Source organism: Pelodiscus sinensis, chromosome 5, assembly GCF_052426305.1.
Source record: "Pelodiscus sinensis isolate ZL-2025 chromosome 5, ASM5242630v1, whole genome shotgun sequence".
Classification (NCBI taxonomy): domain Eukaryota; kingdom Metazoa; phylum Chordata; order Testudines; family Trionychidae; genus Pelodiscus; species Pelodiscus sinensis.
Window position 1 is genome coordinate 127,152,729 of NC_143056.1, and position 21,482 is coordinate 127,174,210.

Below are 21,482 nucleotides of genomic sequence, written 5' to 3' on the forward strand. Positions count from 1 at the left end.
GCCCTTTAAGAGGCCACAGGCAGGGAAAGAGACACTGGCCCTTTAAGAGGCCACAGGCAGGGAAAGGGACACTGGCCCTTTAAGAGGCCACAGGCAGGGAAAGAGACACTGGCCCTTTAAGAGGCCACAGGCAGGGAAAGGGACACTGGCCCTTTAAGAGTGGCCCCAGGCGCTGTTTCTTTAACAGCAGGAGCAGGGCCGCTAGACGTAGTGCGCCTGCGTACCGACAGGAAAGGCCGGGGAGGGTGGCGCGATGACGTCATAATCATGTGTCCTGACGGCGACGCATGCGTAGCGAGGGGCGGGGGTTCGGAGCCGGAGCGGGGTCCGCGCGGAGCCTCCCTGGCGGTGGGAGTCTCCGCGCCGCTCACCATGTTCCGCTACCAGGTGAGGGGCTGCCCCGGGCACCGCCCACCCCGCCTGCGACCTTTGACCTCTGACCTCCGCCCCTGCGCTACTTCTCCCCCGCCCCCCCCCCCCCCGCTCGGAGCCCCAACTTCCTCCTCGGTCACGGGGCGGGGCTGGCGGGAACGGCTGGGGGGTGCCAAAGGGGCACGGCCGGGGGGGGGCGTGGGCCGGAGGAGCACGGGCTGGCGGGTGTTATGGGCTAGCCCGGGGGGGTGCAGGAGGGGCACGGGCTGGCGGGTGTTATGGGCTGGGGGGGGCTAGCCCTGGGGGGGGGGTGCAGGAGGGGCACGAGCTGGCGGGTCATGGGCTGGCAGGCTAGGTCTGGGGCGGGATTGCAGGGGAGTCTGAGGGGCACGTGTGTCTGGGGGTGGGGCGTGGCTGGGGAGGCTTGGGTATTTTGGACATTGTTGGCGGGAGCTGTGGGGTGGGGTTGGGGCTGGAGGACACAGTTCTGAGAGGTGGGGGGGTGGGTCAGGGATTGTGTCTGGAGGGGCATAGGATTCTGGGTGGGTACAGGCAGGGGGTGTTGACTGGGAGGCCTGGCTTGTGCCTGTGTTGGGCTGCTGGGGGAGGTCTGTGGGAGGTACCTTTGGGGAAGCATGAGCTAGAGGGCCTCTGTAGGGAGTGGTGTGATTTGGGGAGGGGTCTCAGTTGTGTGGATGTTGGGCCACGGTCCAGGAGGGCCCTCTGTTGCAGGGTGCATGGTCGGGTACAAGCCAGTGTGGCGGGGGCACACATGGCACAGATACTGTGGCCTGGAGTAGGGGGCTCTGAGGGTGATTCTACAGGGTGTGGGCTGGGTCGTCCTTCAGAAGGAGGTAGCATGTCCGATAGGCTAAAGCTGCCTCTTTGAGGTGGGAATGCAGAATGTGGGCTGGGGTCAAGGTGACTGAGGGGGCTGCATGGGCCATAGTATGTACCTTTCTTAGGATGTGGGATATGGAGGGTGCATGTCTTTTGGAGCAGGAACTATTGGGGTACAGGCCTGGGGCAGCTCTTCTGAGTCTGGTGTACATGGGGGGGTATGTGCATCTGAGCTAGATTCTGGTTATGGGATCAGGAGGTGGCACAGAGAGATGCCCGGGGATGTTGGCCACTCAGGTTAGATTTGCTGATACAGGTTGAACCCCTCTAGTCTGGCACCACTGGTGCCGAACCAGAGAATTTGCCAAACATGCGAGGTCGATATTGTTAGGCAGCATCGCCAACACTTGCCACTACTTACTGGTATCTTAGAAGACATTTAGGGGTAAATTAGAGCTGAATCAGAGCACTGAGAGCCAAGAATGATGGCTGTAAGCAAACTTTATGGGACCATGGGAAACTTGGTCAGACCTAGGATAGGGGACTAACTAAAATCATATTGGACCACAATTTTTGCCAGACGAAAGAGGTTCAGCCTGTAAGCTGATCCTAGTCTGTCTGCTGTGTTAACTGAAAAGTTGTGTGCTTTTAGGTGATGGGATTCAGAAAGTGAACAGTTTGAGGGAGAACCTAATTGAGTGGTGGATATGGCGTAGTGAGTGCTTGCTGGCCACTATGTTTTTGTAAACTGAGGCTAGGAGCACACTTGTTTCTTACCCAGCTGGCTTGGGTCAGAGAAGGCATTTGAGTGGACACTCTTGGTCCATGCTGGGAGGCAAGGATACATGTGTCTTACATGTAAGTTATGTTTGTTGTATGGTGTATGTCAGGTACCATGTTTCAGGGTGTGCATGGGAGGAATATGGGGCATGCTTGGTCTTGGTAGGAGAGTATTCTTTGTATTTCTCTGGCTCCTGTCACACTCACAATCTTTAGCATATTTATCATTGTAGCACCTGTGTAAGGCTGGGCTGTGCTATTTTCTCTTTGTACAGATGGTGAACAGGAGCCCCAAGAGACTTAGTGACTTGCTTGAAATGTCACAGTGGCAGAGCAGGGAAATTGATCCCAAACTGGACCCCGTAACCGCTGGACTTCCCTCCTTCCCCTCATGCTGTCTGGGGAGGTGTGCTTGAAATGGGATGTTTATCTGTGGGGTGGCATTCTTTGTAAGGAGAGGGTGAGTGAGAGAGAGAGGAGAATGATGTCTTTCCTGTGGGATGCACTTAGTCCATGATTGGGCAGAAGTACCTTGTTTGATGGTCGTGGGTGCCCTGTGGGTGGGTGTTTTGGGACACGCTTTCTGGGGAGTAACGTGCCTTGTCTGAGGAGTTGTGTTTAGTGTGTGCTGGAGGTGATGACTCTTTTTCTGCTGAAGGGCCATGCTTGGGATGTGCTGATATAGAGAAATGAGACCATCTCCACAGAATGGTTCAGACAGGCTCAGAGCCCTAGCTTTGGACACGAGGTGACTGAGGGAAGCCCACTCCGGTGATGCTGAATGGGCATGTCAAACTGACTTTTCTGGAAGCCGGTTCATTGTTCTTTCTTTGCTCTTTTCCAAGTCCCTGGAGGACTGTCCTCCGGATGAGGATGAAGATGCTTTTCAGACCCTGGGTGAGGAGGATGAAGATATCGACCAGTTCAATGATGACACGTTTGGAGCTGGTGCTATTGGTGATTGCTGCATTTCCCATTTACTGCCTCATCTCTGTTCCTAACTCTACTTCAGGGGAATGCCATAGCTGGCTGGAGATCTTCTTAGTCCTGCCCTTAGCCACTCCCACTCCTGCAGCTTCAGTCGTGGGTTGCTCCACCTAAAGCTCTGCTGATGTCCCTCAGTCTGACCTGTAGCATTTCCACACTATTCCAGTCCATTGGTGCCCGGGAGGTATAATTGGCTGCAGCATAAATGAGTGGTACTGAGGTGCCAGCCCTGCTTCCTTTCTGTGGTTCCCTTGCAGATGATGACTGGCAGGAGGCACATGAGCGGCTTGCAGAACTGGAAGACAAGCCTGCAACAGCTAGAGAGCTGGAGGATGGGACCGTCAATGATGAGATGGATCTGCTGGGCCACCATGAGGAGAACCTGGCCGAGAGGCTGAGCAAGCTGGTTATTGACAACGAGCTGGAAGATCCAGCCATCATGCAGGCTGTACAAACCCAGCCCTCCATGCTGGTGAGTGCGGTATTTTTAGGTGGGGGGAGAAGCAGGAAATGAATGGAAAGACAGGAGAGCCCTCCCTAAGGTAACCCGCCATTCTCTCCTTTACAGCAGCCTGGAGGCCTCAACTCTAGCATCTGGGATGGATCCGCAGTTCTCAGGCGCATCCGAGGACCACTTCTCACTCAGGTGCCATGTCCTGCCTTGTTACTAATCCAGCCTCTTTCAGGGGAGACACTTTTCTCCCACCCCAGAAATCCCTTTCCCATGCAGAGCAGAAGCCTCTGTGCTCCTCAGGCACCGAAGATTTGCCAGCTCTGTCATTTACCCTGGACCAGCCGCTAACCCTTTTTGTCTAGCATCCTGCTGCCTGCTGTTCACATGAGGCTGTAGCCCAGTGGTACTGATGGCAGATGCTTATGAGGAAGTTGTAGTTTTCCATAATGCATTTAGCTTATTGTGGCCATGCTGAGTGGATGATTCCTTCTCAGCTCCCGTGAAAGCCAGCTTAGACCCTGAAGTGAGAGACTTGATTTACTCCTAAAGAGCCCTTTTGCTGTGTAAAGTGGCTCTAAGGTAGCATTGTGCCGGGTAGGCCTGGGCTTGCTTCCTGCAGACTTTAGATCAAACAAGATCTGTTGACAAGAAATAGTCTTTTAGCTGTCAGCTCTGCCAATTTCCTCTTGGGTCTGCAAGCCAAGCTGGCTTGACTCTTGCTTGTGTATTATCCCCAATAACCCTGCCCCTTTTGAGAGGTGTTACAGAGCTAGTTACGGTCCAGTTGATGTGAACTCCTCAAGATAATGATTGTGCCAATCAGAACTTAGTTAAGAATGCTGATGCTTGAACCAGAACAGAGTCCAACTTGTGCTCCGGCCTCTGAGCTGGTTCTGCAGGGCTAATAGGGCTAAAAAGTAGCAAAGTGTGTGGTGCCACAAAAGGCAGCCAACAAAGCAATGATCCTTCGCACACAGCTGGGTTGTTCTGAAGGACACCAAGCTCCCTTTGCAGAGCTTGCTAGTAACGTGTCGATCTGGTGATGGAATCTGGCAGAATCCCAACTAGAACTCTGTACCCTGACTTCCAGCTGAGGGTTTCGTTCCTTAGGCCGGGACCCCTGCCCTCTAGATCATAGCTGCAGGTGAAGCTTCCCAGAGAGCGTCTGCTTTCCTGACCATCCTCCTTGTTTCTCATTAGGCAGATTTCCTTGCTTCAGCTGTGCCACGAGGGCCTCTGTTCTCACTGAGCCCCGGTGCATGCGGAGTGGTGCTGCTGGTAAACTGCACATGGTTCAAAGTAGCAAATCATTGCCTGTGTTTTCCCCTCCTCCCGCATGCAGGAGATGCCCGCGGTGTCCGTGCTGGAATATGCTCTGCCTCAGAAACCCTCGCAGACCCAGGAGGATGAACGGGATCTCTCAGAGAGGGCACTGCCCAGACGCTCGTCCTCTCCAGTCATTGGGAGCCCCCCGGTCCGGGCTGTCCCCATCGGCACGCCACCGAAGCAGGGTGCCATGGCCAACTTCAATCAGCAGGTATTTCTTCCCCTCACTCTTCTCTGGCAGGAGGTTGGTCTGGTCACTGTGGTTTCAGGAAAGGGTGGTGTTTCCAGGAAGGATTAGGGTAGAAAGGGAGACCCAAGAAAGTGAAGAGCCTAACATTTCCAGGATGCTTAATTAAGGGAGCCTGCCACTAGCTTTTGCTACTGCTCAATCTTTAGAGCAGCAACCCATCTGAGTGCATGCCTGGGTCCTGCCAGGTGGAGGAGAAATTAAAGGTAGGGCAGGTGGCTTGTTCTTCAGATATCACTACTTCACCTCCTTCATCGGCTGCTTTCACATGCCAGTGTCTGGCATCAGGACAGGGATGTGGCATTGCTGCCCAAAACAAGATGCAATCCAGCCAGTCTCCACTGGGCAAGAGTCTGGAGATGCTGCTGCTGTGTGTACTGGGGGGTTCCCCCTCTGCTGCAAGATAAGGAATTGGAGGTGGTGGAGGCACTCTATATATGGTGTACTGCTGGTCAGTCTGCGTTCTGCTTCATGAGTGAGCCCTGAGTGACAGCTCCATGGGAGGAGTTGCCTGGCAGATGTTGGCAAGGAAAAGGGAAGCTAGTTTATAGGACTAAGACCTGTTCCCTTTTCTGGTTTCCCCTTCATGATAGATCCTGTGTCCGAAGCCTGTTCATATCAGGGCCCCGATGCAGCAGCGTTATCCTGCCCCCTACGGCGAGAGGATGTCCCCAAACCAGCTCTGCAATGTCCCGGTATGGAGTGTCTCTCACTCTGTGTTCCTGGTTTGCTCCCCCGTCCCCAACAACTGTCCCTTCTAACATTCCTAATGTCCATTCTCCATCAGCTTCACCCCCAAGCCTCTCTCACCTCCTCAGGACTCCTGAGGTCCTTTCCCATCGCTATCTCACCTGCCCTCTGATCCTTCCTCTAATGCCATTCCCTTCTAGAGATAGGCCTCTGTGTCTAATTTTTTCTTAAAGGGGAATCATCTGGTGTTGAATGCTGTGGCCTCCATGTGTTGTCTGGAGAGCCGCCTTTCTGTATCTCAGCACTTCTTCCCCTTTCTCCATTCCCCCTCTGGCCCAGATGTATCCCACGTGCCAGAAGCTCATGTGCCTACTCTCAGCCTCTCTGTTGCTGATCTGGGTGTTTCTGCAGTTTCTCGTTTTCTCTCTGATCCGAATGTCTCTGGAGCATGCACCTGCTGAATGTCCATGTTGGGTTGATTTTGATTCTTTGTTTAGAACTAGTGTTTCCTTTTTGCTCTTCCATTTTCTTTCCCCAGAATTCCTCCCTCCTGGGCCACCCGTTTCCTCCCAGCGTCACTCCTGTTTTCACTCACCTTCAGAGAGCGCAGCTTCTAGGAGGAGCACAGGTAAAGCTCAGACTGTTCCTTCTTGTTCTACATCATTTTTCAGCAGCATCCTGTGCGCTCTGCATTGGTCTCTGGTATCTGTGATCTCTCTTCTGCCTTTGTGTGGCTGTCTCTCTGCTACTTCTCAGACAGTTGGTAGCTCCCATTGTGTGCTCCCCATGATAACAGTCTTGTCTGTCTGTCCTGCTCTCTCTCTGTGGTAATGTTTGTGGTGGTCTTTCTCCTTGCCCCCATCTCTGCAGGCTGGACGCATGTCTCCCAGCCAGTTTGCTCGTGTCTCTGGGCTCGTTGGCAGCCCCCTCGCATCCATGAACCCCAAGTTGCTTCAAGGCAGAGTTGGGCAGATGGTGTCTCCAGCCAGTGGGTTCCGTGCCTTTTTTGGGGGGCCCCCGCCTTCTGCACCAACCCCATCCCAGCAGCAGCACCCGCCATGTCCTGGGTCCCACTTGCAGAACTTAAGGTACCACAGTTGTCCTCTGCCTCCTGTCCCTGAGCTCACCATTCCCACTTGGAGAGGCTCTCGTGACTCTCCAGAGATGACCAATCTGAGGTTATAACAACTCTCTTCTCTAGGCCTCATTCGCAGATGTTCAGACCAGATACAACTCACCTTCACCCTCAGCATCGGCGGCTCTTACATCAGAGACAGCAGCAGAACAGGAAGTGAGTCCTGGAATCGCCTGCATTCGGATGGTGGGGGGTGGGGAGGGTGAGAACTCCACGGGGTGAGAAAATTCAGCCATCCTGCAATGCAGGCCAATATCCGTGTGCCCGCTCCACTGTGCCCTTTCTGTATCTTCTGAATTTGTATGGGTCCTCCCACCAGCCAGCACCGGAGTCTGAATGGCTCGGCGGGGGACCGAGGGGGCCACCGGACCTGCCATCAGGAGCAGTTGCGGAAAGACCCCTACGCCAATCTCATGTTGCAGCGGGAAAAGGACTGGGTGTCAAAGATCCAGATGATGCAGTTACAAAGCACTGACCCTTACCTGGATGACTTCTACTATCAGGTAAATGCTTTGCAAGTCATTAGCTGAGCCACCCTGACCTAGCTTATTCTTAAGGGTAAGATCAGCTGTCCCTGGGACAGCTGGCTGACCATGCTAACCCCCATCTGCACTAGAGATGTGAACAACTAGTTGACCAGCAAATGCTTATCGGATAGTTGACTAGTCGCCCCCCCCCCCTTTTGCTGCCTGTATTGGAAAATGGCCGCGTGTGGGGGGAGAAGAGAGGGTGCTTCAAAACGGCAGCACCATGTGGGGCCCAGGATCTGCTGCTTTGAAACGCCATGTGCAGCCCGGGGCCAGCTGGGATCTCCCCAGCTGACCCCATGCTCCCCGCAGCACTTTCACCTTTGAAGTGTAGCAACAGCCCTGGGGAGGTGCCCTTATCAGCTATAATCAAATAGCCAATACAAATTGCATCGACTATTTACCCCATTAATCTAAATTTAACATCCCTAGTTTGCTCCTCCCAGAGAAGTAACTGCTGGTAAGGGGCTGTAGCTGAGCTCCCACTACAATGCTTTTAGCTGACTCTAGAACTGTGCTTCACCATCTGTTGCATTCCCCTGGCTGCTCCCCCACAGACTGGCTTGTCAGCCCCACTAGCTGTGGGACTTGGCGTGTGATGGCACACTGGTTCTGAGGGCCTCAGTCTCAGTGCTGGGCTCCTAACCACTGCTACCTCCTTCTCCCTCTCCCCTCAGAATTACTTCCAGAAGCTGGAGAAAGTGTCTGCGGCGGAGGAGATGCATGGTGATGGCCCGAAGAAAGAACGTACTAAACTCATCACGCCCCAAGTGGCCAAGTTAGAGCATGCCTACAAGCCAGGTAAATGCCCCTTGGGGGGAGGTGGGCAATGCATGGGCCAGCAGGGAACCAACAGACCTGTGGGGACGTGTTGGTGCTGAAATAGCACCTCGCTCCCTAGCCATATTGTTGTGTTAATAGTGGAGGCGGCTATCCATCGTGGCGCTGGGGCAAAAGAAGCACCATAGACTTGCTGTGGAGAGGGGTGGAGCTGGAGACAGCTGCAGAGCTGCTTTGGGGAGGGCAGGAAGCAATCAGGGCTCTCGGGGTCAGGGGGAGGGCATTGGTGCAGTGGCCGGGGGAAGCTGGAGGAGACACGGGTTAAGATTTCTGTGGCATGGCTAAGGGAGCAGAGGCTTGAGGCGGTGACTCCAGCCACATGGCTATTCCTCTGTCCTTGCAGTGCAGTTTGAGGGGTCGCTGGGGAAGCTCACAGTCTCCAGTGTCAATAACCCCCGAAAAATGATTGACGCGGTGGTGACCTCCCGGAGCGAAGACGATGTAAGTAACGGCGGTTATGGCTGCCCTGCGCAGTCTGGGCTCTTTCTTTCCACTCGAGGTTTGGTCCTCTTTCCCCCCCCGCCCCCTGGTCCACTCCTTTCTGATGCTGCTTTTTGTTCCATGCTCCACTCGGGGCTGCCTCACTCCCTGCCCCTAGGAGACAACGGAGAAGCAGGTTCGGGACAAGAGACGACAGACCCTTGTCACCATTGAGAAGGTGAGCATGAGATGAGACCTCCCCCTCTCCCACCTTTGTAAGAGTTGACCTGGCCGGTACCCCAGGTAAATGCCGCTTGGGGGCTGGGGATATTTGTAAGCCATGGGAAAAGTGATCCCCACATACACCCCTTCCCAAATCCCTGCCGTGAACTGGGCATGCTCCTTGCTTTCCAGCTGCTGACTGACTTCCTGCTTTAAACAAAACTGGTAGTGAATAATGGAAACACCTTTCCTCTTGGTTGTCTGCATCAGCAGCCAGGCCAAGGCGAGTGGTGGCGTCTCTCAGCTGTGGTGGAGGCATGCTGGCCACTTGCCGCTTCCCTGGGAACGCCGGCACTCTCTCTATAGGGCTTGCTGATGCAGCGTGCTCTGAGTCTGCTCTGGAGGCAGAGCTTTCCTGCCCGGACTAGCTGTGGGGTAGTGGGGGTGCCTGTGAATGGCTCTGATCTGGCTGCATGTCCTGCAGACGTACAGCCTCCTCCTGGACGTGGAGGACTACGAGAGGCGCTACCTGCTGAGCCTGGAAGGGCAGCGGCCAACCCTGATGGAGGAGCGGAAGCAGAAGATCTGTGACATGTATGACAATCTGAGGGGGAAAATGCCTGGCCAAGAGAGGTGAGCAACATGACTCTGCTTCCAGTGCTCTTGGCGCCGCATGTCTGAGCCCCTCCCCCCACCAGCCTTGTCTTGTCTTCTCACCCTAGAGAAAGGGGAGGACTATGGAATTCTCCCCTCCTTTGCTTCAGGGTAGGGTGAGTGTCTACAGCCCATCCCTCATGTGGGGCAGCCCCCTCGCTAGTACCAAGCTCACTCAAACAGCCAGGACACTCTCCTTTGGATGCTGCTCCTCCTCCCCTCCCCACTGACTTCAGTTGGAAAGATGGAGAAGGAAGAGACTGAGGCATGTGGGAGGGGGAGGGCACTGCCCAGTCCTGCCTGGAGTGAGGCCCCTCTGCCCCTCACCTAGTCCATATGCAGGGCAGGGTCTGCCCCTGGAAATGGGAGAAACTAGGCCGGGACAGAGGGGGTCTGCGCTCAGGAGGAAAGTGTGACTGGGCAGGCCTCAGGGTCAGAGGAATTTTATTGTCCTCGTCCTTCATGTGCATTGGTCCAGTCAGGCCTGATAGGTAGCAAAGCTTTTTGTCATGCTGTCTGTTTTCTGGGCATAAGCTCTTCTGGTTGTCCACTGTATAGACCCACAGGGAGCTAGGGAAGGTACCTGGCTAATGACCATCCAAACATTCTCCTCTGGGCAGGCTGAGTGATGACCACTTCGTGCAAATCATGTGTATCCGGAAAGGAAAGCGTATGGTTGCCCGGATCCTGCCCTTCCTGTCTCCAGAGCAGGCGACCGACATACTCATGGCAACAGCCAGAAACCTGCCCTTCCTGATCAAGAAGGATGCTCAGGATGAGGTAAGCAAGGAGGCTGCAACAGAAAGAGCTTGCTGTCAGGTGGTTGATACGAGTTGTCTGCATCTCAGAGGCAGCATTGTCAAACGATCAGAGCAGGAGACTGAGAATCTGAATTCCTGCTTTCACTGTGTGAGCAGGGGGAAGTCGCTTTGCAGGTTTGCAGCTCTGTCAGTGGGGGTAATAACGAACTGGTCTCTGCTGAGTTAGTGTTCCTGGCCTCATATGGGTTTGTGAGAATTCAGTGTTTGGGAAAGTGCTTTGAGATCCTTGGACAGGATGGTCCAGTAAGATACGCAGACATCCATTGTGCGTCCATTTTCATCACACACACACAGCTCTCCCGGAAATTCTCCCTCTAGATGGAAGGCACGCAGCTTGGTGGGAGCTGGCACACGCAGGGAGCTGGCTTCTGCCACCCCTCCCCCCCCTTGCTGCCTCTGATACAGAGGTATAGAGGCAGCGGGGTGCATTTAGCCAGTGGAATTAACCGATAAACCCAGGCTTATTGGTTAATTATGTAAATGACTACATGCTAACAGTATCGCACAGCACCCAGAAGTGTTTGGTGTGATTGTGCAGCACCCAGCACAATGGGGCCTCAAACACATACGGTCCTTGACTCATAGAACACTAGAACTGGAATGCACCTCAAAAGGTCATCGAGTCCACTCCCCTGCCCTCATGGCAGGATCAAGCATCATCTAGATCAGTGTTTCTCAACCAGTGGTACAAGTACCCTTAGGGGCACTTGAGAGGAATCTGGGGGGGGGGGGAGTACGTCAACACAACTGAAATTTAGAGAACTGAATTTTTGTGTTAAGTTTTACAGCATTTTATTACTTTTGTACTTTTTACACCCAAAAATGTCATTGCCTGTCTGGCTATGATTAAGTTCTTTAAACAAATGTGTTGCAATGGTAGGAGGAAAAAAAAAAAGTATAAGTACCCCCAGTACCTACAGTTTTCAAAGGGGTTCTTTATAAAAAAAAAAAAAAGGGTTAAGAAACACTGATCTAGATCATCCCTGACAGGTGTCTGTCTAACCTGCTCTGAAATATCTCCCATGAGGGAGATTCCACAACCCCCCTAGGCAACTTATTCCAGTGTTCAGCTACCCTCACATAAAGTTTTTCCTAATGTCCAACCTAAATCTCCCTTGCTGCCCATTTAAGCCCACTGCTTCTTGTCCTATAACAAACTCCAAATGGTGAGAGACAGAGGTGGGAGGACAGTTCTCTGTATAATGTAGCCACCACATCTCATCCCAGAGGCAATGCTGTCACTTCATGGCACGCAGGCGAACTATCCCTTCAATTCCTGCCCATCTTTTCTCTCTCCTGGTTTGCCAGCCGTCTCCACTCCGTGTCACCTGGATACCTGGGTTCACTCACACGGCATGCCCTTGAGAGCCCCTGCCCTGCCTGCCAATAGGAAATGAAGTCTGGATTTGTTGCATGGCCCCTCCTGGAGCATGGGGAGCTCCCTGCATACTCGGCTATCTGTGATTTTATATTGTTCTTCTCTCCTTCAGGTGCTGCCGTGCTTACTGAGGCCCTTCTCTCTCGTTCTCTATCATCTTCCATCGGAGACGGTCACCAGCCTTCTGCAGCAGCTAGCGAACCTACCTCAAAGCGCCACGGCGCCAGCGCCTGCCAACCTGCACCTCGCAGCTGTGCTCCAGAACAAGGTGCCTGTGGCGTGGGCTATTGCTGAGCACTGAGAGAAGCAGTAGTTGCACGCTTGATTCCTTCATTGCTGGGATCTGATTTAGCTATAGACATGCCTGGCACACTCAAGTGTGAGAGGCTAGAGATGCTTCCCCTTGCTTGATTCTCTCCTGTTTCGCTCTGGCCTGGGGAACAGCGAGAGACTCAGACCCTCCTTTCTCTTTTGAACTGGAGAGTTGCCCTCATTAGCCAACCCAGTGTCCGGGGAGAGGTTCCAAACACCAATCCATCCAATAGGTCCTCTTCTCCATGCCGGGGTGTGTGAAAATTCCCTGAATGTGATTCATGAAACCAGGGACAGGCCAACCAGGCATTGAGAGGTCGTCCTTTCTGACCAGCAGCTTCCTTGCCAGAAGAAGTAGGGTTGAGCTAACTGGCACTGGAATCTCCTGCAGCAACAGGGGTCGATGAGGAAGGAGCTAAATGAATGGGACTCACTTGGGGACAGGGAATAAAATCTTCCTGCAGACACTTCCATTCCCTCTCCTCTCCTTGCATGGCACAGACAGCTGTGGGGTAGGCAGCTTTACATTGCACACTTGCACAGCAGAGTGAAAGGCACCTTAGAAGTACCACCAGGGACGGGCCGATGCTAGGAGTCTTCCTCCTTGTGCATCTCTTCCTCGTAGTCAGGGTCTGCTTCCCTGGTCTTTGCTGCTTTTGCTTTAATGGTAGATAAGGCTCTATAGTGCTTACGAGGCCTGTGACGGATCAGTTACTTTCTCTGGGATTCATTTGGATCCAGAGGAGAATTAAGGTAAAGCACGAGTCTTGGAATTCTATACGCTCACTATCTCCAAAAGCCTGTTGAACCCTGGTCCTAGGGACTCCAGCCAAGGCAATCATGGGCCAAAGCACGATGGTGAAGGCTGGCGAGCAGACTCGGAAGCAGCATGCTGTTCTGGGGCAGTCCCCTGCAAACGTGGGACAGCACTATGGGAGATCATACAGCCCCTGCACTGAATTACAACCCTCAGTGCATCTGGGAAGAAGCTGCTTCTGGGCAGGGGTGGGTGTCTGCTTTGGTAAGCCCAGCATAGTGGAGAAACCAAAAAGATATAATGGGTCCATGATGGGCAAAGAGAGGAAACCAAGACGTGTATTCCCAAGAGGCTGAGGGAATGTGAAGGCTCTATCTGTAGCAAAGGAACAATGCACATTTCTCATCCTGCCCAGTGTTGCTCTTGCACAGTCCAAGGCTAATCCTGTTAGGCAGGGGGCTTGTCTTAATCGGAATTTTTCCCCTCTCTGTTATTACTAAATTTTGGATCCAGGGGTCCTGGACTAGGACTAGAGCGCCCAGGTGAGAAGTAAGACAAATAAGTCCCTTGGCCTCTGACTGGGGTGCGGTGATGCCACTGTGGTTTGTCCTCGAAAGGAAGATGACCCGAGCTCGTGGGCGGCACGTGCTGTGCTGTAATAGTTCCCTCTAGGCCTCCCTGACTCGCTGCAGTCAGGCCCTGGGGTAAGCTAAAGGGCCGTGAGCAGAGGCTGGTAATGGGGGAGTGAAGGCTTCAGACCCAGGAGTGGGAAATGTGCTACAGCACCCCCAGAAGAGAGGAGTGCCTGCTGGGGGTCAGGCCTAGAGGCTGTCCCCTCCTTCACGCGCACACTCTCTTATTACTTCGTCTTTCTCTGCAGTTTGGCCTGTCCCTGCTGTACTTGGTCCTGAGTCGTGGGGAGGAATTGCAGAGTTCCCATGATGCTACTGAGCTAATGCAGGATAACCAGTGGTGAGTCCCTGCTGCATCCCTTAGCTGTGTTTCTCTTCCTCCTCCTCCCCCCTGTCTCTCCCCCCCCCCCCCCACCCTTCCCTTGAGGACAATGCATGTTGGCCAAGGGTGAGCAGAGCATGCCCTGGATCAGTGTAGACCCAGAGTCATATGCCTCCTAACAACAGACGGGGCTTGATCTAGTAGCCAGGGCATAGGATTAGGAACTGGAACAGGGGACACAACTCCCCAGCCAGAGGAGCGATCACCCTGTGAGCTGACAGCCTCCTACTGTAATGCCAGGCTTCCCTTTGGTGTCCCATTGATAAGGGTCTGTGACTTAAACTCCTGTGCCTCCAGGAACTGAGATTCAGTGGTACTTTCTGGGCCTGCTGTGGAGTTGTAGAGAAGTTGAGCCCAACTGAAGGAGTCTGACTTCTACCCCCTAGAGAGGGGAACGCTTCCTAGCTGCATTACTGGTTACTCAATTGGCTGCAAGGGGAACATTCTGACTGGAGTCCACAGAGCCACCGAGGCATCCCCCTTCCCCTCCCAGAGTGCAAAGTTTTGCTGAATGCAGTCGAGGCCTGAATCCTGGGACTCCAATGCCTGAGAAGGGTTTAAGGTCATAGAGGGCAAATAACTGAACTAGGGATGTAATAGTGTCGTCGGTTAACCGATTAGCCGATAACCAAAAGTTCACAGGTTAATGCTATAGACTATATGCATTTCCCTCCCCGGACAGGGGCTGCTGCCTCTGTATCAGACACAGCAGTGCAGGGGGAGGGGAGCTGGTTTTTAAACTGGCTCTCCTCGCAGACCAGCTTCTGCCTGGCATCCCGCGCAAAGTGGTAGGGGACTCCTCGGGAGCGGGGCCTAAGTGCACTGGCTGCCAGCCCTGCCCTTGGGGACTATAGAATAGTCAAGTAACCGATAAGAATTCATGAAGTTACTCGAATATTCAATTTACCCTAAACTGAATGTGAGCTTCAAGTGTGATGCTGGTGCAAAACATGCCAATGTGATCCTTGGATATAGAAACCACAGGGAGCAGTGTTCCCTGTCGGCTGAGTGCTTGTACTGCTGCTCAGGAGAAATTCCAATGCCGCCCATCCAATTAGTAGAGTGCCTACCGCTAGGTTTTGTTTCTACTGGTGGTGCACATTGACACATGCTTTGGTGCACATAACAAAATGTATTGTGCACGCGGGTGGAAAATATCCTCGCTTAGATGGAAAATTGTTGGGCAGGTGATTTTTTTCCCCCCTCCCCTTCTGCATATGGCATTGGTGAGACACTGTCTGTACTTGTGGCGTCCACTTTTGTAAAGAGGATGTCGAAATGCTGGAGGGAGCACGGAGAAGAACCACAAAAATGTTTGAAGGGGTAGAGAAAATGCCTGACAATGAGAGAGTTAAGGAATTCAATCCATTTGTAGCTTATAAAAATAGTTTAAGGGGTGACCTGGTTACACTGTATCAGTCAGTACCCTCTTGGGGAGAAGATACAGGGTGAACCTTTCTAGTCCAGCACCCTCAAGAACTGACCAATATCAAACCAGAGAATTTACCCAACCACGGGAGGTCAATATTGGCTAGCAGCATTAGCAACACTTCCACTGCTTACGGGGCTCTTGGGAGATATTTAGGGGTAAATTAAAGCTAAATAACACAGAACACTGAGAGCCAGGACCGGTGAGTGTAAACAAACTATGGGACCACGGGAAACTTGGCCACACCCATGATAAGTGGACATTCAGCTACCTAAAATCATGCCAGACCACGGATGTTGTTGGACCAGAGAGTGCCGGACTAGAGAGGTTCAACTTACACCTGGTGTTACAGGAGTGAGATGTGGAGAAAGGCAGAACAAGAATCTGGGGCTTGAAATTAAAGCCAGAAAAAATCAACTTGGAAATAGGGCACAGTTCTTTGCAGTGCAGGTGACGAGCCATTAGCACAGGTGATCCAGGAAAGTGGTAGATTCTCAATCTCTTGATGTCTGTCTTTAAATCCAGATGCTTTATCCAAATCCAAGTTCCTGGGCCCAATACAGGGGTAACTGATTGGCATTCTTTGGTTGTGTTACCTACCAGTCCCTTGGGTTTAGTCTGGAAATGGTGATCAGTCGTTAAGGCTCTGGGTGTTACCAGAGTGGTGACCACTCTGGACTTGGATGATTCCCAGAGTCTGGCTATTGAGCCATTATTAATTAGCTGACTTCTCAAAGGCCAGCTCCGCTGTCTCTGGGAACTGAATGATGTCTTGCATACTCTATTGCTGTGGTCAGTCTACCTGTTGATCGCGGGGGCTCTATGGCTGCGTCTAGATTGGCATGATTTTGCGCAAAAGCGGCTGCTTTTGCGCAAAATCATGCCGCCTGTCTACACTGGCCGCGAGTATTTGCGCAAGAATACTGACTTTGTAATGGTCAAAATCAGTGGTTCTTGCGCAAATACTCTGATGCTCCCGCTCAGGGATAAGCCCTCTTGCGCAAGTATTCTTGCACAAGAGGATCAGTGTAGACAGCAATGTTAATTTCTTGCGCAAGAAAGCCCGATGGCTAAAATGGCCATCGGAGCTTTCTTGCACAAGAGAGCGTCAGCACTGGCACGGATGCTTTTGCACAAAGGCACATGTCAGTATAGACAATCTCTTGTACAAATACTTTTAACAGAAAAACTTTTCCATTAAAAGTATTTGCGCAAAATCATGCCGGTGTAGACACAGCCTATGAGTCTATCTTTAGCTCCTTCTGGACTGCATGCCTGCGCACAACTAATTTTGAATTGGCACTCTTTGCGGAGCAGCTACTCACAGAGCAGCAACACAGGTGAGTAGCTGTGGTGGGATCTGTTGGGTCAGAGGGCTGAAACACCCCGGCCAGCTGGCTGTGGCGGAGGAGGCTGCGCCGCACTCCAGCTGATTGGGCCGCTTTCCCTCTGCTCCAGCCCACGTGGAGGGTGGTGCACCCTGGCTGAGCGCCATGGCCAGCTGGCCATGCAGTCCTCCTCTTTGCTCCAGCCCAGCTGCCCTGCGCTCTGCCCGTGTAGGCTGTGCCACTCTCCTGCTGGCTGGGAAGCCCTTCCTCTTTGCTCCAGCCCACTTGGAGTGAGGCGTAGCCTCCCCGGGCTGAGCGCAGGGCAGCTGGGCTGGAGTAGGCCAGCTGGCCATGGTGTTCAGCTCCGGTGCACCACACTCTACCTAGGCTGGAGCAGAGGAGAAGCCGCCTGATCAGCTAGAGCGCAGCACCGCCTCTGCTTCTGCCTTGAAGGAGTCTGACCAGAAGTGAATACGGTGATTGCAGAGCCTTCTTACACCAGAATATACTTCAGTTTAACAGTAGGACTAGAGAGTGGGGGATTTTTAAGCCATTTACATTTGTACATTACCTCAGGCCTAAGTTCTCCACACATCCCTGTATGAACTGTGACATTAAGCCATCAATGTTCCCGCTAATCTTTTCCATCCATGTGCAGATTTTTTTCATCCATGTGAGGGATAATTTTTTTATGTGCACTGAGGCATGTGTGAATGTGCACCCCAATAGAAACAAAAACCTAGCTGTGGGTACTCTGCTAATCAGTGGGGCGGCCTTGGGATCTCTCCTGAGTGGCCACACAAGCACACAGCTCACAGGGGACACTGTAAGCCATGTCTACATTGCAGAATCATAGAATCATAGAACTGGAAGAGACCTCAGAAGGTCATCAAGTCCGGCCCCCTGCTCTAGGCAGGACCAATTCCAACTAAATCATCCCGGCCAGGGCTTTGTCAAGCCGAGACTTAAGCACCTCTAGGGATGGAGACTCCACTACTTCTCTAGGTAACCCATTCCAGTGCTTCACCACCCTCCTAGTGAAATAGTTTTTCCTAATATCCAACCTGGACCTCTCCCAGCACAACTTGAGACCATTGCTCCTTGTTCCGCCATCTGTCATGACTGAGACCAGCCTCTCTCCATCCTCTTTGGAACCTCCCTTCAGGAAGTTGAAGGCTGCTATCAAATCCCCCCTCGCTCTTCGCTTCTGCAGACTAAACAGACCCAAGTCCCTCAGCCTCTCCTCATAAGTCATATGCTCCAGCCCCCTAATCATTTTGGTTGCCCTTCGCTGGACCCTCTCCACATCCTTTTTGTAGTAGGAGGCCCAGAACTGGACACGCTACTCCAGATGCGGCCTCGCCAAAGCCGAATAAAGGGGAATGATGACAGAAGTATCTCAACCTAATTGACGTTGGTAGACACAGCCACTGCAGTGGTTACATCGCTTGTGCACGTCTACGCTTTGCTGTTTGTGTTGGTGGCACCAGGAGTGCTTGCACTGATTCAACTATCAGTGTGGGGTATCATGGCATGGCTTCAGAAAGCCAGCAGCCTTAATGAAAGCAAAGCACTGTCCACACTGGTAGTGCATTGACCAAACTACCTCAGCATTGACTCTCCACCACTCATGGAGGTGGAGTTACTAAGTCGTTGTAGCGGGCGTGTTGTTGGCAGGAGTAAAGTTTTAGTGTAGATGGTTAAGTCACTGTAAGCAGCCTTGCATCTGCCGAATTCTTCTCTTCCTCCCCTCCCTCTTTTGAAAGAGTCCCTTTCTAAATACAGGTGGTCCCCGAGTTACGAACGCATCAACTTATGACCGTTCGTACTTATGACCAACCTCTCATTAAGAGCATTACAGCCGGTTCCTGAGTTATGAACGCACAATCTGCGCTTACGAGCAGCGCGGTCGCATTTAAATGAATGGAGTCCGACTTATGAACAGATCGAGTTACGACCAAGTGTTTGGTATGTAACTCATTCGTAAGTCAGGGACTACCTGTAGGTACAGTCCTTTCGATCTCCCCTGTGCATGGGCCTTTTCCCAGGGATGGCATTATGGCATTGTCTTTTAATGACACTCGATTTGTTTGCAGAGGAATGGCTTATCTGGAGCCACTGTGTTTCTCTCCTGCTTGATTTTTCCTTGCATTTCCCCCCCCCCTCCCCCCCGTTAAACTGAACTAATATAGTCATAGCAAACATCCCACTCACCAGGTCAACATCTGGCATTCATAAATTATTGCAGAGCAGCTTCAGTGCAGTGCCAACTGGATTCGTCAGTGAAACAGACCATGTAGGCTGTCATTGTGGAAACTGCCGGCCTCCATCTGCTGATAGGAAATCATATATCAGAGCCTAGTTGGGTTTAGGAGAACTTAGTTAGGCAGTCAGTAGAGCTTCCAGTCCTGTGCCTCCTTGACCACTGAATCCTGCATGGGGCTGAAGCAGAGAAGTCCTGTTGTCTTGCCATCTTCTCTCACCTTGACCTGTATCCTTCTCCCTGGCAGGACGGAGTTGATGTTCACGGCGACCCGAGAGCTTCTGCGGATCCCACAAGCAGCATTGGCAAAGCCGGTGTCCACCCCCTCGAACCTTCTGTCCCTTTTTTCTCGCTACGTTGATCAGCAGAAGCTGAATGTGCTGGAGACAAAGTTGCAGTAAGTCCCCGTTTCTCATCTGGTTTAGTGCTCTCTGTCATCCTGCTTCCCACGCGTAAGAGTGGGGGGGGGGGGGGGGGCAGGGCAGGGAGTCAGTTGTGCAGTGATAGTGAGGATTTGAGTGACACTCAGTAAATGGGGGGAGGGGTTCGGGGAACCGGGCTGATCTCTGGTGCCTAGGAGGAAGGAGCGTGGTTGGGGAAGAGAAGGCCAGGAGATAGGTAAAGTGAGGAGGGGAGATTCAGGAGTTCCCACTTCTCTGCTTTGGTTTAACAACTGTGGAGCGGGGTGAATTGCTGGGGCTGACCAAGCAGTGATGAAAGAAAATGAAGGTGGCGGGGATCTCTGCAGCGTGCGTTAGCTGCAGTACTAGTGGCACAGAGACCAGGGTCCCATCTTTGCCTGAACCCCAGGAACAGACATTCAAGCCTCATCTGACTCTTCTCCTTTCCTCTGCCCTGCCAGGTTAGTGCAGGGAATACGGTAGGAGATCTCAGCGAGTCCTCGATGGGAGCTGCCATCCTTGCCGCCGCCACCACCACCAGAGGACAGCAGTGGAGGAGGGGAGGCAGTTGCTCTGCTGAAGCAAAGCCTTGTGGGATTTTTCTCTCGGATACCTGGCACGGGAGGCCTTTCTTTTGCTCTGTGAACTTGGCTGGGTGTGTGTTTGGTTTCTCCTCTCACCCTTCGCTGCTAAGTTGCAATTCAATATGTCCTTGCTGCATTCCCATTTTCCCGCTGCATCGTCACAACAGCTGCTGCTTTTTCCCTCCACGGCCCCTCTTCCCCCACCTGCACACTACCGAGGGACTGGTGAGGAGCCTGCCCCCTCTTCCCTCTCACTGTCAATGCAGTATCCAGATAACCAGGCATACAACTAGCTTTGGGGAGAATCCCCACATGCTCTGCAAGGCAGAATTGGGGGCATAGAGAGAGAGCTGCTGCCCATGGCCTCCTAGATGTTTAGGAGGGTGTGGCTTTTAGATAACTGGCCCTCTCTCCCCCTTCACCTGTTGGCTAAGACTTGAGAAGTGTCTGGCTTCTTCCCCTCCATCTCCAAGCACTGAGATTTGGTCCCTCTCTTCATATGGCACTGGGGGCTTTCTTGTCCCAGTCAGTCTGGGGCTCTTGTTCTTTTGGAAGTTGCATTTGGAAATTGCATAAATTGGGCTCCCTTAGGTCAGTTATCCTTGTCCCATGATGCAGCGAACACACATCTTTGCACACTCACCTTGTCTTCCTGAGAACCATTTTGCACCCCTCTCTCTCTCACATGCCCTTTGGTTCAGGCCTATGCTGCCAAGAGCCCTCCAAGCCAATAACCAAAGGACCTACTGGATAGAGCCGCTAATCTGAATGAATTTTCCATCCCCAACCACTGCTCAATCCTGCTGTCTGCTCCTTTTGGAATGTGGTGGGGTTTTTAAATATTACTTTGCTTTTAAAGACAAAAATATTTGCACATGTAGGTATTCTACAACCAGTAAACTCCTCCCTGTTATTAACCAGCTGCTTTTTCCTAATCCTTCGCCTCCCCAAGTGTTCTCCCCTCCAACCAAAACCACCTCCCTGTAGCTCCCCTCACCTCGATTTCCTCACAGCTGATCAAGTGGACTGTTCCTTTATTCTATTATTCCTTTTTTGTGCTTCCTCTCCCCATCCCAATTTTTTGTTCTAATGAAAATAAAACTTTCTAAATTTACATTTTTATAGGGTATTGTAAATAAAAATGAATTGTATACTTGGGGAATAGTAGAGTGCTTCCTTCTACTTGCTGGTCTTGTACCTCTTCGAGCTCTCCTCCATCCCAGGCTATCAGCAAATATCTCTTGCCTCTCAAGCCTGAGGTGTAGACAAGATTTTGAGAGGGAGCTTGTTAATCTAGTGGACAAAAGCATAGCAATATCCAATGCCTGGCAATTGGAGCTAGACGTTTTCTGATGGAAGATAAAAACTTGAGCTGAACCCATTAATGCATGTGATATTGGACATTTTCCTAAAACACTTAAGTGCCATGCAGGAATGGCCAGCTTCTTTCTCTGGCGTAGGCTATGCAGGAGGGCAGGGTAGGTGATCATAATGGTCCCTTGTTGTACTCTGTTTTGATCAGAATGTCAGGAATGGAGCATGGGAGCTGTTTTAACAGGGCCTGGTCCAACTCCTAAAAATCAGGGCAGAATGTTAAGATCTGCACTGGACATTGCCAGACTTGAGAAGTCCGTGTGAACCTGGTCAGGATCTTACTGTTACCATCTTGTGAACCACTGGAGTGGTTTTAACACCCAAGAT

General features: G+C 52.3%; 1 protein-coding gene and 1 long non-coding RNA gene across 8 annotated transcripts in view; one reads left to right on the forward strand and one right to left on the reverse strand.

Annotated features, from left to right (window-relative positions):
* LOC142829266 (uncharacterized) overlaps positions 1 to 21,482 on the reverse strand; it is a 32,150-nt gene that overhangs the window by 4,578 nt on the left and 6,090 nt on the right. Inside the window, exons 2-3 of one of the 3 annotated variants that reach the window (XR_012903709.2) lie at positions 19,017 to 21,035; positions 18,748 to 18,863 (exon numbers count right to left, since the gene is read on the reverse strand). This is a non-coding gene — a long non-coding RNA (uncharacterized LOC142829266). Of the gene's footprint in view, positions 1 to 18,747; positions 21,036 to 21,482 lie in introns of all 3 variants that reach the window. The other 2 variants (XR_012903708.2, XR_012903707.2) reach the window with 2 other exon arrangements.
* Positions 265 to 20,937, forward strand: PATL1 (PAT1 homolog 1, processing body mRNA decay factor). 5 transcript variants are annotated; one of them, XM_075928496.2, is made up of 19 exons: positions 265 to 387; positions 2,838 to 2,949; positions 3,237 to 3,451; positions 3,548 to 3,625; positions 4,776 to 4,970; positions 5,600 to 5,701; positions 6,235 to 6,324; positions 6,567 to 6,784; positions 6,898 to 6,987; positions 7,151 to 7,334; positions 8,036 to 8,159; positions 8,542 to 8,639; positions 8,797 to 8,856; positions 9,325 to 9,473; positions 10,115 to 10,274; positions 11,806 to 11,961; positions 13,643 to 13,734; positions 19,044 to 19,193; positions 19,659 to 20,937. In XM_075928496.2, the coding sequence occupies exons 1-19, from the start codon at positions 268 to 270 to the stop codon at positions 19,678 to 19,680; spliced, it is 2,415 nt and encodes an 804-aa protein (XP_075784611.2). In that variant the 5' UTR covers positions 265 to 267; the 3' UTR covers positions 19,681 to 20,937. The 5 variants fall into 5 exon arrangements, with proteins under 5 accessions (XP_075784611.2, XP_075784612.2, XP_075784613.2 ...); XM_075928497.2 differs by having other exon boundaries at positions 3,551 to 3,625; XM_025186212.3 differs by lacking the exon at positions 265 to 387 and adding an exon at positions 988 to 2,070.

Coding starts and splice junctions, on each gene's coding strand:
- PATL1 (XM_075928496.2), top strand. CDS start 268: ATGTGTCCTGACGGCGACGCATGCGTAGCGAGGGGCGGGGGTTCGGAG. Junction 2,950..3,236: donor GTTTGGAGCTGGTGCTATTG/GTGATTGCTGCA, acceptor GTTCCCTTGCAG/ATGATGACTGGCAGGAGGCA. Junction 8,160..8,541: donor AGAGCATGCCTACAAGCCAG/GTAAATGCCCCT, acceptor CTGTCCTTGCAG/TGCAGTTTGAGGGGTCGCTG.